The following is a 12,854-nucleotide window of genomic DNA, read 5'->3' as shown; positions in this document are numbered from 1 at the left end:
GGTAACTAGACATCCCAGTGGCAGATCCAGGGATCTATTTGTCCACACTGCTGCAATGAAGACAGTGTACAAACACACAAAGGTGGACAGAAAATCCCCACCAGAAAAAAATAACCCACAAAAAAAAAAAAAAAAAAAAAACAAATGGGAAACATAACACACCTAGGACAGATTTAATACGTGATATTTGAATAAAAAAAAACAACAAAAGAGTCAAATGAAATACCACACTAAGCTTCTTAAATGCTGGTACAAAAGTTACACTGTGTAATCAAAAACATAAAACCAAACAAAACCAACACCTAATCACCATATATATCTGGCTGATTACTTGAAACTGAGCTCTTACTTAATACATTTTGGCTTTCTACTCAGACCACTCTCCCTCACCAGCAACACAGAAGCTCACTGCTGAACCCAGGACAGAAGCAGTAATTTGAGGTGTGTTTGCTGTTACTATTAGAATTTTAGTTAGAGCTCAAAAACGAAACCAAATTGCCATTGCTTTTGTTTCTTTTCCCTTTCCAACTACAGGGTCTTGAACTGACTGAAGATGTGCAGTCAGAGAACAAAAGGAGATGCTCCTTCAATCGACACATTAAAATTTTCAGAGTATCAGAAATTATTTGAAGGTGGAGGGGGAGAAGGGAAAAATAAAAATCAGGCTAAAAAAGGCTTTTTTATATGATGAAGTTTCCATGCCTAGATTTTCACTGAAAGCACTGACCCTTCTCACAGATCTCTCCAATTTTATCCCTATCTCATATGAAGTATTCTATGATATTTGCATACACTAATGCAAAGACTACTGAAAGTCACAGATTTATCAGCAAGTACATCTTGAGTAACTCCAGAAAGTCTCTTTATAATCTAGGCAGGCAAAATCAGGATCTAAATTTATTTTACTCCCACAGTACAGCATTAAGTTGTGCACCTTCCCCCTACTTTTGTCTCTGCTTGCCTCCCTGTCTTTGTCTTTCACACCTTTCAGACCCTTTTCAGTGCAGGTATGCTTTGCAGTCAAGACACAAATCTGCTGTTATACAGTGAGGACTAGGGTGGCAATTTAACTTTGACAGCCATCAATGTAACCACTCATTCTACAGCTCAGATGAAGTAATTTGACTTAATTTACCTAGTACTATTTATACTCTACTAAGACAAGTCCAAGCTAATGAATTTTTTTTCCTGGTCAAGCTTTAGAACCAAAGCATTTCTTTGTCTCCAGCCCACTAACCTTCAAATTCACTGAAGTTCCACTCTTTTATCAAATTTGTTGCTTTCCCCCTCTCCTCCTGTTTCTTCAGCATGACATCTCAAAGAACCTCCTTCCAATTTTCTTCAACCTCCAACACTCATCAGTTCAGTTCTTGCAACTAGGTAACATCTTTCACAAACCACAAATACAGCTACCACTTCCTTAAGTTATAGGTTGGAGATTAGATTCAAACTACAGAGTTGCAGTAATGTAAAAACAGCCTTCCACAAAGGACAGTCCAGAAAAACACTTGTTTTTAACAGCCTGGGAATGCTATTAGCAAGATTATATAAAATATACTTGCTTGCAACAACCACAAAGCTGGACTTGACTTGGGAAGCCCTTCTGGGTGCTGTAAATGAATGTTTTCACAAGACAATCTTTTTCTCTCTTTGTTTCATGCTTATCCATTTTAGTTTAACATAAAGAATGCAGCACTTTATCTTTGCTTTCTCACTGTTCCCATCTTTGTCACCCCAAGTCTTTTAGGGGTTACTGTTACTGGTTTATATTAGTTATATAAACTGAGTGACTGATTAAGCCCTGTCAATTTCAGATTTGACGCCTACCCTTTCACTGTTCAATTTCCATTCTCCCAATTACATCGTTTATATTCAGGCTCTTTGCATTTAATCTTCTCCACTACTGCCACAGTCTAATCTCTGACTTTAACAAACTCCCTCTTCCACAGCCATATTTATTTTTTTAATAGCGGAATCTGAATATTTAACTTTTGATACCATTTTGATTTTGTCAAGTATCCATCCACCTCAAAGCAATGCAGTAGTTCTTCAGATGGAAGACACCTTTCAACCTCTCATCAGCTTCAGAATGTACATGAAAGGCTAGTATTTGTTTTCTTAAAGCGTCTTCAACACTTGCATCTTCTCCCACTCTTTCTTGGGAAAAGTAGGAGCCTGTTATAACTGATACAAAGCTGTCTAATTGTAACATTCTCCTTGCTGAAAACTCCACTAAATCTTTCCAAAACCTGAATAAAAGGTGAACAGTCGTGGTCTGCTGTGACTTTGATGCCACTGTCATTTGTTTACATTCCTCTTCTTCCTTAATCAACCTGGTGAGTAATACTTGGATCGTAAATTCTCTAAAGCAGGACTGATGTGTCTTGTTATGCTTGTTCGGTTCCTAGCACAACCGGGTCCTTTCTCTGTACGGGCTACCATGGCAGCATTTCTGCAATATATGCATGTGTCTTAAGTAAATATAGAAATATATTTTGATTTTTCCTCTTAGAAAAATCTGCAGACAAAGAAGTTACAATAATTAATTAGTGAGGATACCTGCACTAGCACCCCTTTTTCAGGAAGTGACCATTACAGTTCATCACGTTACACACTGCAAGGTTATTGTCTTAATTTCACAGACAACCCAGTGGATCTTATGTGCATTCCCAGACAAAACTGAACTCCCCCTGTGCTTCTGTAGAAGTCTTACACATGTGACAGCAATAGCATCAGACTACATATAAGACGCTGGAACATCTGAGAACTTACGTTTCTCTTTACAGGGTAATTGGTTTAGCTTGGTGCAAAAAGTACAGTTTTATTACCATTGTTTATTACCATTTTTGTGGTTACAGAAGTTGTAAAAGTAACAGGATCAAAATTAAAGTCGTTTCTTTTTAATATGTTCACTTCAAGCATCAATCAGTAAAAATAACTGCTAAGTGTACAATATTCTTTAATAAGCCACCCAACTTGTTTTACAAGGGCTCTTACCTTCTACAGAACAGAAGAGTAACTTCCTGTCAGATAATGTATCTTCAGAGCAACAGATTGTCCCTAACCTCCCACACTACTCAAGAGAGGGTTTCTTACCACTGACATCATCCATTGACACAAAAGCAAACCTTTCACATGGGCAATCAATACAGGTATTGGTCTGACCCTCAACAAAAGTCGGTTAAACACTAAGAAAAAGACTAAGGTTTTCATCAGATAACCTACAACATGTATTTAAATCCCTTTACATGTTTTTGCAGAGAAACTCACCTGTATAACTCCTTCCATCATGTTCACCATCTTGTTGACTATTGCAATGACTTTATGAGTACGCTCAGCAGGAGTGATATCAGGTCTGTACTGGCTTGACAATACATACCGACATGTCATATATAAAACATATGTAGGTGACAGCTTAAAATGAACTGTCGAGCTATTTGTGTAATTTATAATGGCAGATAAAAAGGCATCTTCAGCTGTAGAGAAAGAGAAAAAAACCCTGCATGTCATAAAGTCAAAGACAGAAAGAAAATGAAACAGAACAATTCTATAACTTGGGGGAATAGAGGAATTCTTGGGGGGGAGGGGCAATTCACAGGAATTTGAACTCTATATATTTTCTACTGTGTACTACAGTTACTTAGGCACACTAACAACACATTCCTATATAAAGTTAAAAAATCTGATCATCAGGAAACATTTCTGTGCTACTTCCTATCTCTTTGCTAAAAATTTGCATCTTCAAGGGGAACAGGAAAACGGAAGATTTCTCTTGTCCATTCTCTTTCTACAAAGCTCCCCTATTAAAAGGAATTTTATACTAATAAAAAAATGTCTTTGCTTGCTCACAAATCTATTTTGTTTCAAATATTTGAATTCTGGACAATCTCTGGTATGGTATTTTTCTACTAGATCTGAGACTTTAAAAACCTGGAGACCAAGATAACAAAAAAAAAAAAACAAACCAAAAAAAACAACAAAAAACAGAACACTAAATGAAAATTTAAACCAAATCAGATTTTATATAAAGTGGATTTTTGACCAAGATGCAATCTATTATCCAAGCCATGGAGAACTGTATAGAAGAGAATGAATTCCATGTAGAAAGGTGGGACTAACAATTTTTTCACAGTTAAATTTGTATCTGAAGATAAATGAGTTGAAATACAATTAGAATTAGATATGCATGAACTTGCCTCAATATCCAAAATGTCTGTTCCCCCTCCCCAACAAAATAAATTACATTGCTGGATTAGCTATCATCTATTCAATCATTATTCTTTTCAATGTTTGTTATCCTTAAGTTTTCAAACTGAATGTACTACACTACAGAAAAACATGTTAACAGGTTAGCTTTGTAACTTCACAATTTACTCACAGCTTTCCCTGAATTCAATACTGGCAGGCAGTATCAGTTCTGGTCCATGGGTATCCTGAGATCTAAAGAAAGATGACAAAAACTGAAACAATCCACACGGGTGATATCAATTTCACTGTAAAATGACAGATTTCTCTAAATACACTGGTTCCAAACGGCTGACACAATAGCCTTCCCCAAAATTATCCTTTTGTTACCTTTCCTCTAGAATCATTCAAGCTAGATTTGCCTGCAACACAACAGATCAAAATACAGACTCTTCAACTGTGGAGTCTGTGATATTAATGAACATCCTCCTCTGCACTGTATGGCAGACTGATAGGATCAGTTTGCCATCTGCCATTGACAGGATTCAAGTAACAAATTACTCATGGATGCATGAAAGAAAGTGAATGAAGCTTCACCTGAAACATCAGCTTGGTTACAACAAATACTCTTTCCCATCTTTAATAGCAAGAGCCCTAAAATTGGTGAGAACTTAGTCAATTTATTTTACCTTTCTTCTGATGAGCAGGTAAAATCTAGCCTCTGCCCTCACTTGTCTGTTGCTACGCTATTAAGAAACAGCAGTCATTCCACGAGCCCGAGAACTATGCCCTGACTTAAACTGACTGCAGCACTCTTGCTTATCACTACCTATCAGAGAATTCACAAAGGAGAAAAATGAACAGAAAATTGATTTTTATGGCATCTGCAAAATGTTAAGCACATATTTCATTACTCCCTTAAGAAAAATCATTAACAGAACTGTTCTCTGTAGTTAGGCACCTATTTTTAGGGAACATGTAAAAGCTCAGTGTCTTCTGCATGCAACAGTCATTTTTAATCACATGTAACACAATAGGTAGAGCTCTTCTACTTCCCCCAGCAACTTTGATAAAAAAAGGCAGGTAATACAATTATGTAAGCCTCATTCTCCTGAGAATTACGAGTTATTCCAGGAAGCAAAGATAGGACACCAAAAGCCTTTATTCAACTACCTCCTATAGTAAAAATCCGCAAGATAACTTTGAAGGCTGATGTCAGAAAATCTAAAATTAAATTTTAATAGATTTAATCAAAAAACTAAAAATACCTTTGGGGTTTGGTGTTGTGGGTTGTTGAGGTTTTTTATTATTGGTTTTGTTTGTTTGGGTTATTTTGGTTGTTTTTTGTTTGTTTGTTTTTTTTTAACTTGCAAAAAATTAAACCAACAGATATCTCAGTTAAGCCATTCAGGTAATGCTTTATTATAAACAGCACTCAGCAAAATGAAGTTTTGGGAGCTGAAAGTGAAGGAGCAGCACAGTACTGCAATGCATGCGGTAATTTCTGCCAGTTTGGTTATATTTCAAAAATGACAGCACTCTATGAAGAACACTCAGCTGGTGTGTAAACTGTAGCATTTCCTCAGGTTTTATTGCTATAAATTTAAGATTAACTAATTTCTCACCACCTGCACGCTGTCAAAAATGCATCATCTTCACAAAGAACTTAATTACTTTCAGCGAAGAATAACTAATATTCACACAGCATTATCTAAACAGAACTACAGTGACAACTCCAGAGAAATTCTTAATCTCTCCCTACAGGAATTGTAACAGACAAAGAAATAACTGGTTGGTGAACCAGTACAAATTTCAGCTGATGATTTATCTCCTTCTCTTTTGAACAAAAAGATAGTGATCCCTTTCAGCACACAGGAACAGGATTCTCAGTCTTCCCTCCAGTGGAAGAGAAAGCAGCATGAAGATATGAAACGTGGTATGGATTAGTGTAATTGCTTAGAGAATTTCGAAAATTGGCTTTAAGAGAAAAATTAATATGAAGTAGAAAGAGGTAAGACTTCTTAAAAAAAGTTAGTTTTGCCAGTAAATTAATACTCTAAGAACAGATGCAGTAAGTCAATTATTTCAGCTAACTTGGTTAAGTATTTCCTTTAATTAATATGCCATTTTCTGCCTTTCCTAATCACACACAAAAGAAATACTCTCTAAATCAGCTTTGCAAATTGGAAATTTAGATAAAATAATTCTCTCTGTGCTTCCAATATGATAGCACCCACTCAACCTGCTTTGTTAATCCGTGCATTTTAAATATATGTTGTCTTTTGATATTGCTTTTATAGAAAAATCCTCTCTGTAGCGATGAAATTCTCTGAGCTAAACCAGTCTGAAAGTCTAGTTAGGATATGTCTAGCAAGGCCATAAAATACTGATTAGGGGTTGCCTCCTCTCTATAGTGTCAGGTAATATTACACTTCTAAATTGCGCTAAAAACAGAAACATTCTTGAGGTATTTCTGGATTCTCTTAGATTGTCTATGATAAAATGCATTAAAAAAATAAAATATATTCTCTCCCTGTGTGGTTGCAGTGATGTCAGCCAACTACCAGCATCTTTGGATGTATCCCACCAGGTCTTCTCCATTTATGACAGGAAATAGAGACAATTTTTGAAGCAATGCTAATATTTAAAAAAAATTGTCTAACAAGGAATTGAGATCTTTTGGATAGGAGCAAGTTGAAATTGAACATGGTATTATGAATACACAGATACCGAATAGCAAGAAAATGGCACATGACTGGAAGTCAGTGTTTTTCATTATAACTTTGGAAACCAAGTGAATATGCAAGACACGAAAAATGTTGTTCTGTACTTCATAAAAGGGCTTATGAGCAAAATGGGATACCATTTATCTACCTAATCACAGGCACTACATCATAAAAGCAAAAATCAAGAAGTATTACATGCATTTATAAATTACGTAACATTCAGAGGTATTACAAGCATTCAGAGGTAGCTAAAATTCTTGCTCACATGACTTGCCAACAAGACTACCGTAGAAATGGGAATGACCTTTTTCCTCTCCTGAGTAAACCACATCATCTTGCCACCAACATTATTAAAGTTATTTCATATGACATTCCTAACTACAAATCATTGTGACATGACTATCAGCTTGGCTTTACAAAAAGAGAACTACAAATAATAGAATATTGAAGGAAAATAATTATTTTTTTTAATATTCTGAAGTTTTTTTGCTTTAGTTGTTAATCCTAGGTTTTATTTGGAGGGAAGGTGGGTAGTGACAGGACATGTTTACAAGGGTATGTAGTGACAGGGCAAGGGTAACTGCTTTAAACTCCAAACAATAAATTTATATTAGATATAAGAAATAAATTATTCACTATTAAAGTGATGAGGTGCTGATAGAGCTTGCCCAGAGAAGCTGTGGCTGCCTCATCGCTGGCAGTGTTCAAGGCCAGCTTGGACAGAGCCTTGAGCAACCTTCCCTAGTAGAAGCTGTCCTTGACTGTGGCAGGGGGGTCGGAACTAGATGATCATTCCAACTAGATGATCAGTCCCTTCCAACCCAAATCATGCTATGATTCTATGACCTGAAAGGAAATCTCATCTTCCATTAGGAAAATCAGAGTTTAAACTATTTTCACATACCGCTTTATCTATCAGAAAAATGTACCTGTTTTTTTCCATTATGAGAAGTAATGGATTACACGTTTCCTACCTTTCCTGTCTGCGGTAATCTTGCTGCTGTTCTATTCTAACCATCGGCTTCACCATTCCTCGTTCGGCTGTGCTGGATGCTGATGATGTCCTGTCACCATCAAGCCTGCTGGTGCTCTAATTCAAAACAGCAGGACAGGTGCTTAGCATGCAAACATTGGATTAGCCAGTATTTGTGCTTGGCAGTATTAAAATGAAGTGTCAATCTGAGGCTTTAAAAGAGATGAGAAAACAAAACAGAAGAGTACAGCACAGAACCCAAGCAGCTCAGCAGGTGTTTTTACCACAATGAAGAATTTTGAAGAGTACACTTGAAAGTCAAAAGATGACAGTGGTCAGTGAGAAGCAGCTATTTGTTAATGCACTGCAAGAACAGATAATGAAACTGTAAAACTTATTTATTTAAAAGTTGTGTGGTTATCAATAAAAAGTAAGAATGAATTATTAATGAAAACTTTAGCTAAGAGACAAAGTGAAATATATTAACACAATTAAAACTGGCTATGCTCCCCTACTCTGCCTCTGCAATAGTTTCCAAGCACTTACATTTCTAATCCATGCCACCATTTATCCTGCTCTTAAGGAAAGGCTGAGCTGCTAGACAGTACATAATTTTCCAGGGCAAGAAGTGGCAATTCAAACAATGCCATTTTTAATGTACAATTCCATGAGTTGTTTTCTGTCAGTGTCACAAGCTCCTTAGTAAGAAGCTTTAAATTTATCACTTCCAATTACATCAAACCCTACCAGGAAAGGAAAAAACATGCTGCTTTAAGCAGCAAAATATATAGCAATTATTTTTCAGTGTAACAGTTGAAAATAAACCATTAGTAAAATAAAGCGTTACCACATTTCCCAAGAAATTTTTAGGACTAAATAATTTGCTTTGACACAAGAAAACCTACCAAAAAATGCACTTCAAAGCAAGAGTTTGAACAAAGCTATTGTTACCCCTTTACCATATAGAAGCAGCAAACTCTTAAGAGCAACCATCAGAAAACAAGTGATTCAACCAGCAATTTAACAAGATGTAATGTACATTCTCAAATAACAAAAAAAAAAAAAAACAAATTAAAAAAAAAAGTTTCTCAAGCTTTCCTAAGTCCACTAGAAGTATTCTTCTCATGAGTCTGAAAGGACTATGAGCTATGCTATATAACAATGTCACAAACTCCACCTCTCAGCAATTTTGAAGTATTTTAAGTTTGCAGTGTTCCTTGGAGTTTTTTTTGCCATAATGTCACTAAATAAATACCTATCTGAGGTAAAGAGTGCAACGAGGATAAAATAAAGCACTGTCACAAACAAAGCTACAAGAAAGGAGAAAAACTGAAACTGAAGTCTGTGGCAAGAAAAAAAAATAAGACTAACATATTCAGAAGCTATCAAAGTATTATTAATACCTACACTGCCATTCCAGTATCACAAAATTTCTTTACAAGTACTTCAATTTGATAATAGTAGTAATAAAACATAAAAAGAAATAACTTTCTGGGAGGACTACTATATTTCATGTTGTTGAAATAATTCATTCTCTCATTTCATCTGAGGCATGTGACCAAAGCACCAAGAAAGGGATTAACCAGGGTGTCATTTTACTCTGCTTTTAGAATATGTAACTCTGGCACAGAAATTATTAACAGAAAGACAATGCAGAAAGAAAGCAAGAAAAGATTATCACCTCATAAAGAGTTTAAAATTCTGACTGCAGAGACTGTTTAGTCAGCGTGTACACAGAAGCTGTACTGAAGTCAAAAGTCACATTCATTAAATTTTAAAAGCCTAGTTAAATTAAAATCAAATGCCCTTTAAAATTTTATATAAAACATTTATTTACCCTACTGCAGATGACAGTCATAGGCTACATACAGGAAATAATGATGTATGACTTATACCATTTCTAACATGAATGTCTACCTGCATGAAATCTGCCTTCAAAAGGTCAGCTTGGGGAGAAACTATCCCAGGCTGGAGAAATTTCCCTTTCTAAAAAAAAATTAGTATTATTGGCATGGAACACATGCCAAATGCCTAAACAGAACAGTTTTGTGGGGAGGGAAGACAACGCACATGATACCAAAGCCCACCCACAGCAGGAAATGGCTGGGGAGAAGGATGAACCAGCTGCACTTCACCAAATACTACTGATGTTTTAATTTTGACCTTATACATGATCTTCCATTATTTACTGCTAATTTAGTCATAATACAATACCTTGCTTGCTGGTAATGCTGTTCCACTGTGAACATCTCCCTCCAGATCAAATGTGGTTTCCTGAACAGCTCTACAAGCAAGATAACATTTCAAGTAAGTCTTGGAAACTACATCATTAAACATTTAACAAATAAGGAACAGAGTAGCTAAAACCAGTAAATTAAAATTCAAGAGGTATACCATAAGTCCAGTTAATACTCACTTTTTAAAACACTGTATCGATTCAGTATATAAAAACACCTACAGGTATCTATACAGGTAATTTTCTTTGGAGAAACAGATTCTTGATAACTTTTTTCCCAGTTAAATGAGAAAAATAGAAATACACATAAACGACATAAAGATAAAACCACATAAAAATATGTTCAAGGTATTATGTTCCCTTGTAGTAAACTTGCTACAGTTTTTTGCCCAATCCTTCAGTACCAAACATACCTTCTTGATAATGTAAATAATTCATAAATCATAGCAATAAATTTTATTATCTGCTGATTCTAAAGAGTTTGAAAAATATTTGATTTTTCAAACTGCAGTAACCCTTTGCCAGTGATTTTGCTGTCCAGGTGTAAAGTTCTGCAGTAGTACCGTGCTTTGCAGTTGACTACATAAACCTGAGAGATCATTTGTTTATTGATCTGCAAGCTTGATGTAGAGTGAACTCAAGATTTAAGGAGAAATATTACAGGACAGCTAAATTCCTGGAGGCCTTCCAGCAGACTGGTCCTACAACAAGCACGCAGCGTACTTCCACATTAAAATGAACTTGAGAAAAAATTATAGTTAAAACATACACCTATATTAAGCCTTACTAACTAAAATTGTTTCTCCTGTGAACTTCTATAGCCACTGAATAGAATACCTGAGCCCCTGCAAGTCACTAAACCTATAACCAGTGTTTTTATTACACACCTATCAATAATGTGAATATACAGAGAAACAACAGGATGGACTCTAGGACTGCTGGTCTTTGAAAAACAGTAATCACACTGCAAAAAGTTGTTGCTATATTGAGACATCTAAGTCCCTATCCTGACTGTCTCAGTTCGTGACTATGCTGCTTGATTTCCAAATCCTTCTGGGGGAATTTTAGAAGTTACTATCTGACAAAAAAAAACAAGAACCAGGCTATCTGAAAACATTCAGTGACTTCTTTACTTTCCCTGGAGATTGGATGAACTCTGAAATTTATTAAAATAAGGTGTTCCACTGTTTTTAACACAGAAGTGAGCATCAGGAAAACTTGTCTGAATACTTCACAATGAGAAAGACACTTGCTAATCCTAGAAAAAATCACAAGGTGGAGCTCAAGTATTAAAATAGTTATATATTTAACACTTCAAGAAGCTACTCGGAACTCATTTGAAGTCATACTCTAGACACAGGACATTTATAACACCCTCATTATTTTTTCGAGAGCTCCAAGTTTACTTACCCAGTTTTGTGTCTAGGACCTTTGACCATAAGACTTGCATCAATAGGTCTTTTAGAAATAATATGGTCTTGAGTGGGATCCACAAACTTAAATACATGAGATGACCCAAACTGAACCTTCATTCCACTTTGCAGCATAGTGGTTTCTGAAATACGCTGACCTTCCACATAGGTTTCAGCATCAATGCTTCTTGGAGTTACAGTGACAACCCCATCCATATTAGTGAGGTCACAGTGATGAGGCTGAATTCCTGGACCAAATAACTAGGAATAGAATTAATTAACACAGAATAAGCTAAATTATACAGCAGCAGAAATTAAAACAAAATGAGCAGTTTACCATTTTTACAGACTAGTAACTTCACTTGCTTATGAATTTAACACAGGTGAGTGGTACTAAAATTAGTTGAGTTTCACTCCAATTTTCCTTGCAACAGAGATAATAAAACACACAACTAAAACATGCAGCAGAAATCCCTTAATAAAAAGGTTTTCCCTTTTTTGGTCATATGCTGTTCAGAACTGTTTTCTTCCACTTGCTGTTTTGATGTAGAATCTCACAATGCAAGTTTTTGCAAGTCAGCCACCTGCACTGACGGGGACCCAGGGTGCTGGTAAGAGACTCTCTGGCATGAACTTCATGCAGCCATGCTCGTTTAATACATTTACAAAATCCAGCCTCGCTCAAAGGGGTTGGAAGCCATTAAGCAGTCACAATAACACTGGTAAGTACCAGTGGACCCAGCGTCCAGTCAAAGAAAAGAAAACCCCATTTTAAATAATGAAACCTTTACTTTCCTCTAAGATTACAAGAGAGGAAATAAAGTCAGAGTTATGACCATTAACATGAAACTGCAGCAATATTTAACCCTTCTAGCTTTGTAGGGTATCTACAGAATATTTTACTTACCCAGTTACTACATTTACACATAACTGACCAAAGAGTGGATAAGTTCTGTCATCTGAGCCTGCTTTTTTCCATACCTGAATGGAATTTTCATCAAATTTTTCAGTTCCAACTTCAGTGACACTTAACTGTAGACGATAGAGCTTTGGCTTATCTCTGGAGTCAGAACCATCTGTACAGCAAGTGAAAAAAATTAATTTGCAAGTTAAATTTCAAATGCACAAAATTTCTATGTTGTTGCAATTTAGTTCAGAATAGCAATGTTCACCAAAATTAACTGAGTGACATTCTTTCGAGATTTGTTAGGAACTAAGTTGCGTGCCACCCATCACAGAAAAAGCATTCAACACAAGAGCACTCAGTCCTATGAACATTTTGCAGGCACGGGGATAGCCTTTTATTAAATCTCAATACTTGA

General features: G+C 35.9%; 1 protein-coding gene across 5 annotated transcripts in view; it reads right to left on the bottom strand.

Annotated features, from left to right (window-relative positions):
• AFDN (afadin, adherens junction formation factor) overlaps window positions 1–12,854 on the bottom strand; it is a 113,563-nt gene that overhangs the window by 49,575 nt on the left and 51,134 nt on the right. For all 5 annotated transcript variants that reach the window (XM_057406954.1, XM_057406951.1, XM_057406952.1 and 2 more), the window contains 7 exons: window positions 12,514–12,608; window positions 11,531–11,793; window positions 10,099–10,168; window positions 7,886–8,001; window positions 6,428–6,430; window positions 4,379–4,440; window positions 3,271–3,476 (listed from right to left, as the gene is read on the bottom strand). In XM_057406954.1, the coding sequence (XP_057262937.1) occupies window positions 3,271–3,476; window positions 4,379–4,440; window positions 6,428–6,430; window positions 7,886–8,001; window positions 10,099–10,168; window positions 11,531–11,793; window positions 12,514–12,608 (815 nt within the window). The remainder of the gene's footprint in view (window positions 1–3,270; window positions 3,477–4,378; window positions 4,441–6,427; window positions 6,431–7,885; window positions 8,002–10,098; window positions 10,169–11,530; window positions 11,794–12,513; window positions 12,609–12,854) is intronic.

Source organism: Pezoporus wallicus, unplaced genomic scaffold (assembly GCF_028554395.1).
Source record: "Pezoporus wallicus isolate ANWC-B61680 ecotype Strahan unplaced genomic scaffold, APGP_CSIRO_Pwel_v1 scaffold_6362, whole genome shotgun sequence".
Taxonomy (NCBI): Eukaryota; Metazoa; Chordata; class Aves; order Psittaciformes; family Psittacidae; genus Pezoporus; species Pezoporus wallicus.
This window is presented reverse-complemented; position numbering and strand designations above follow the sequence as displayed.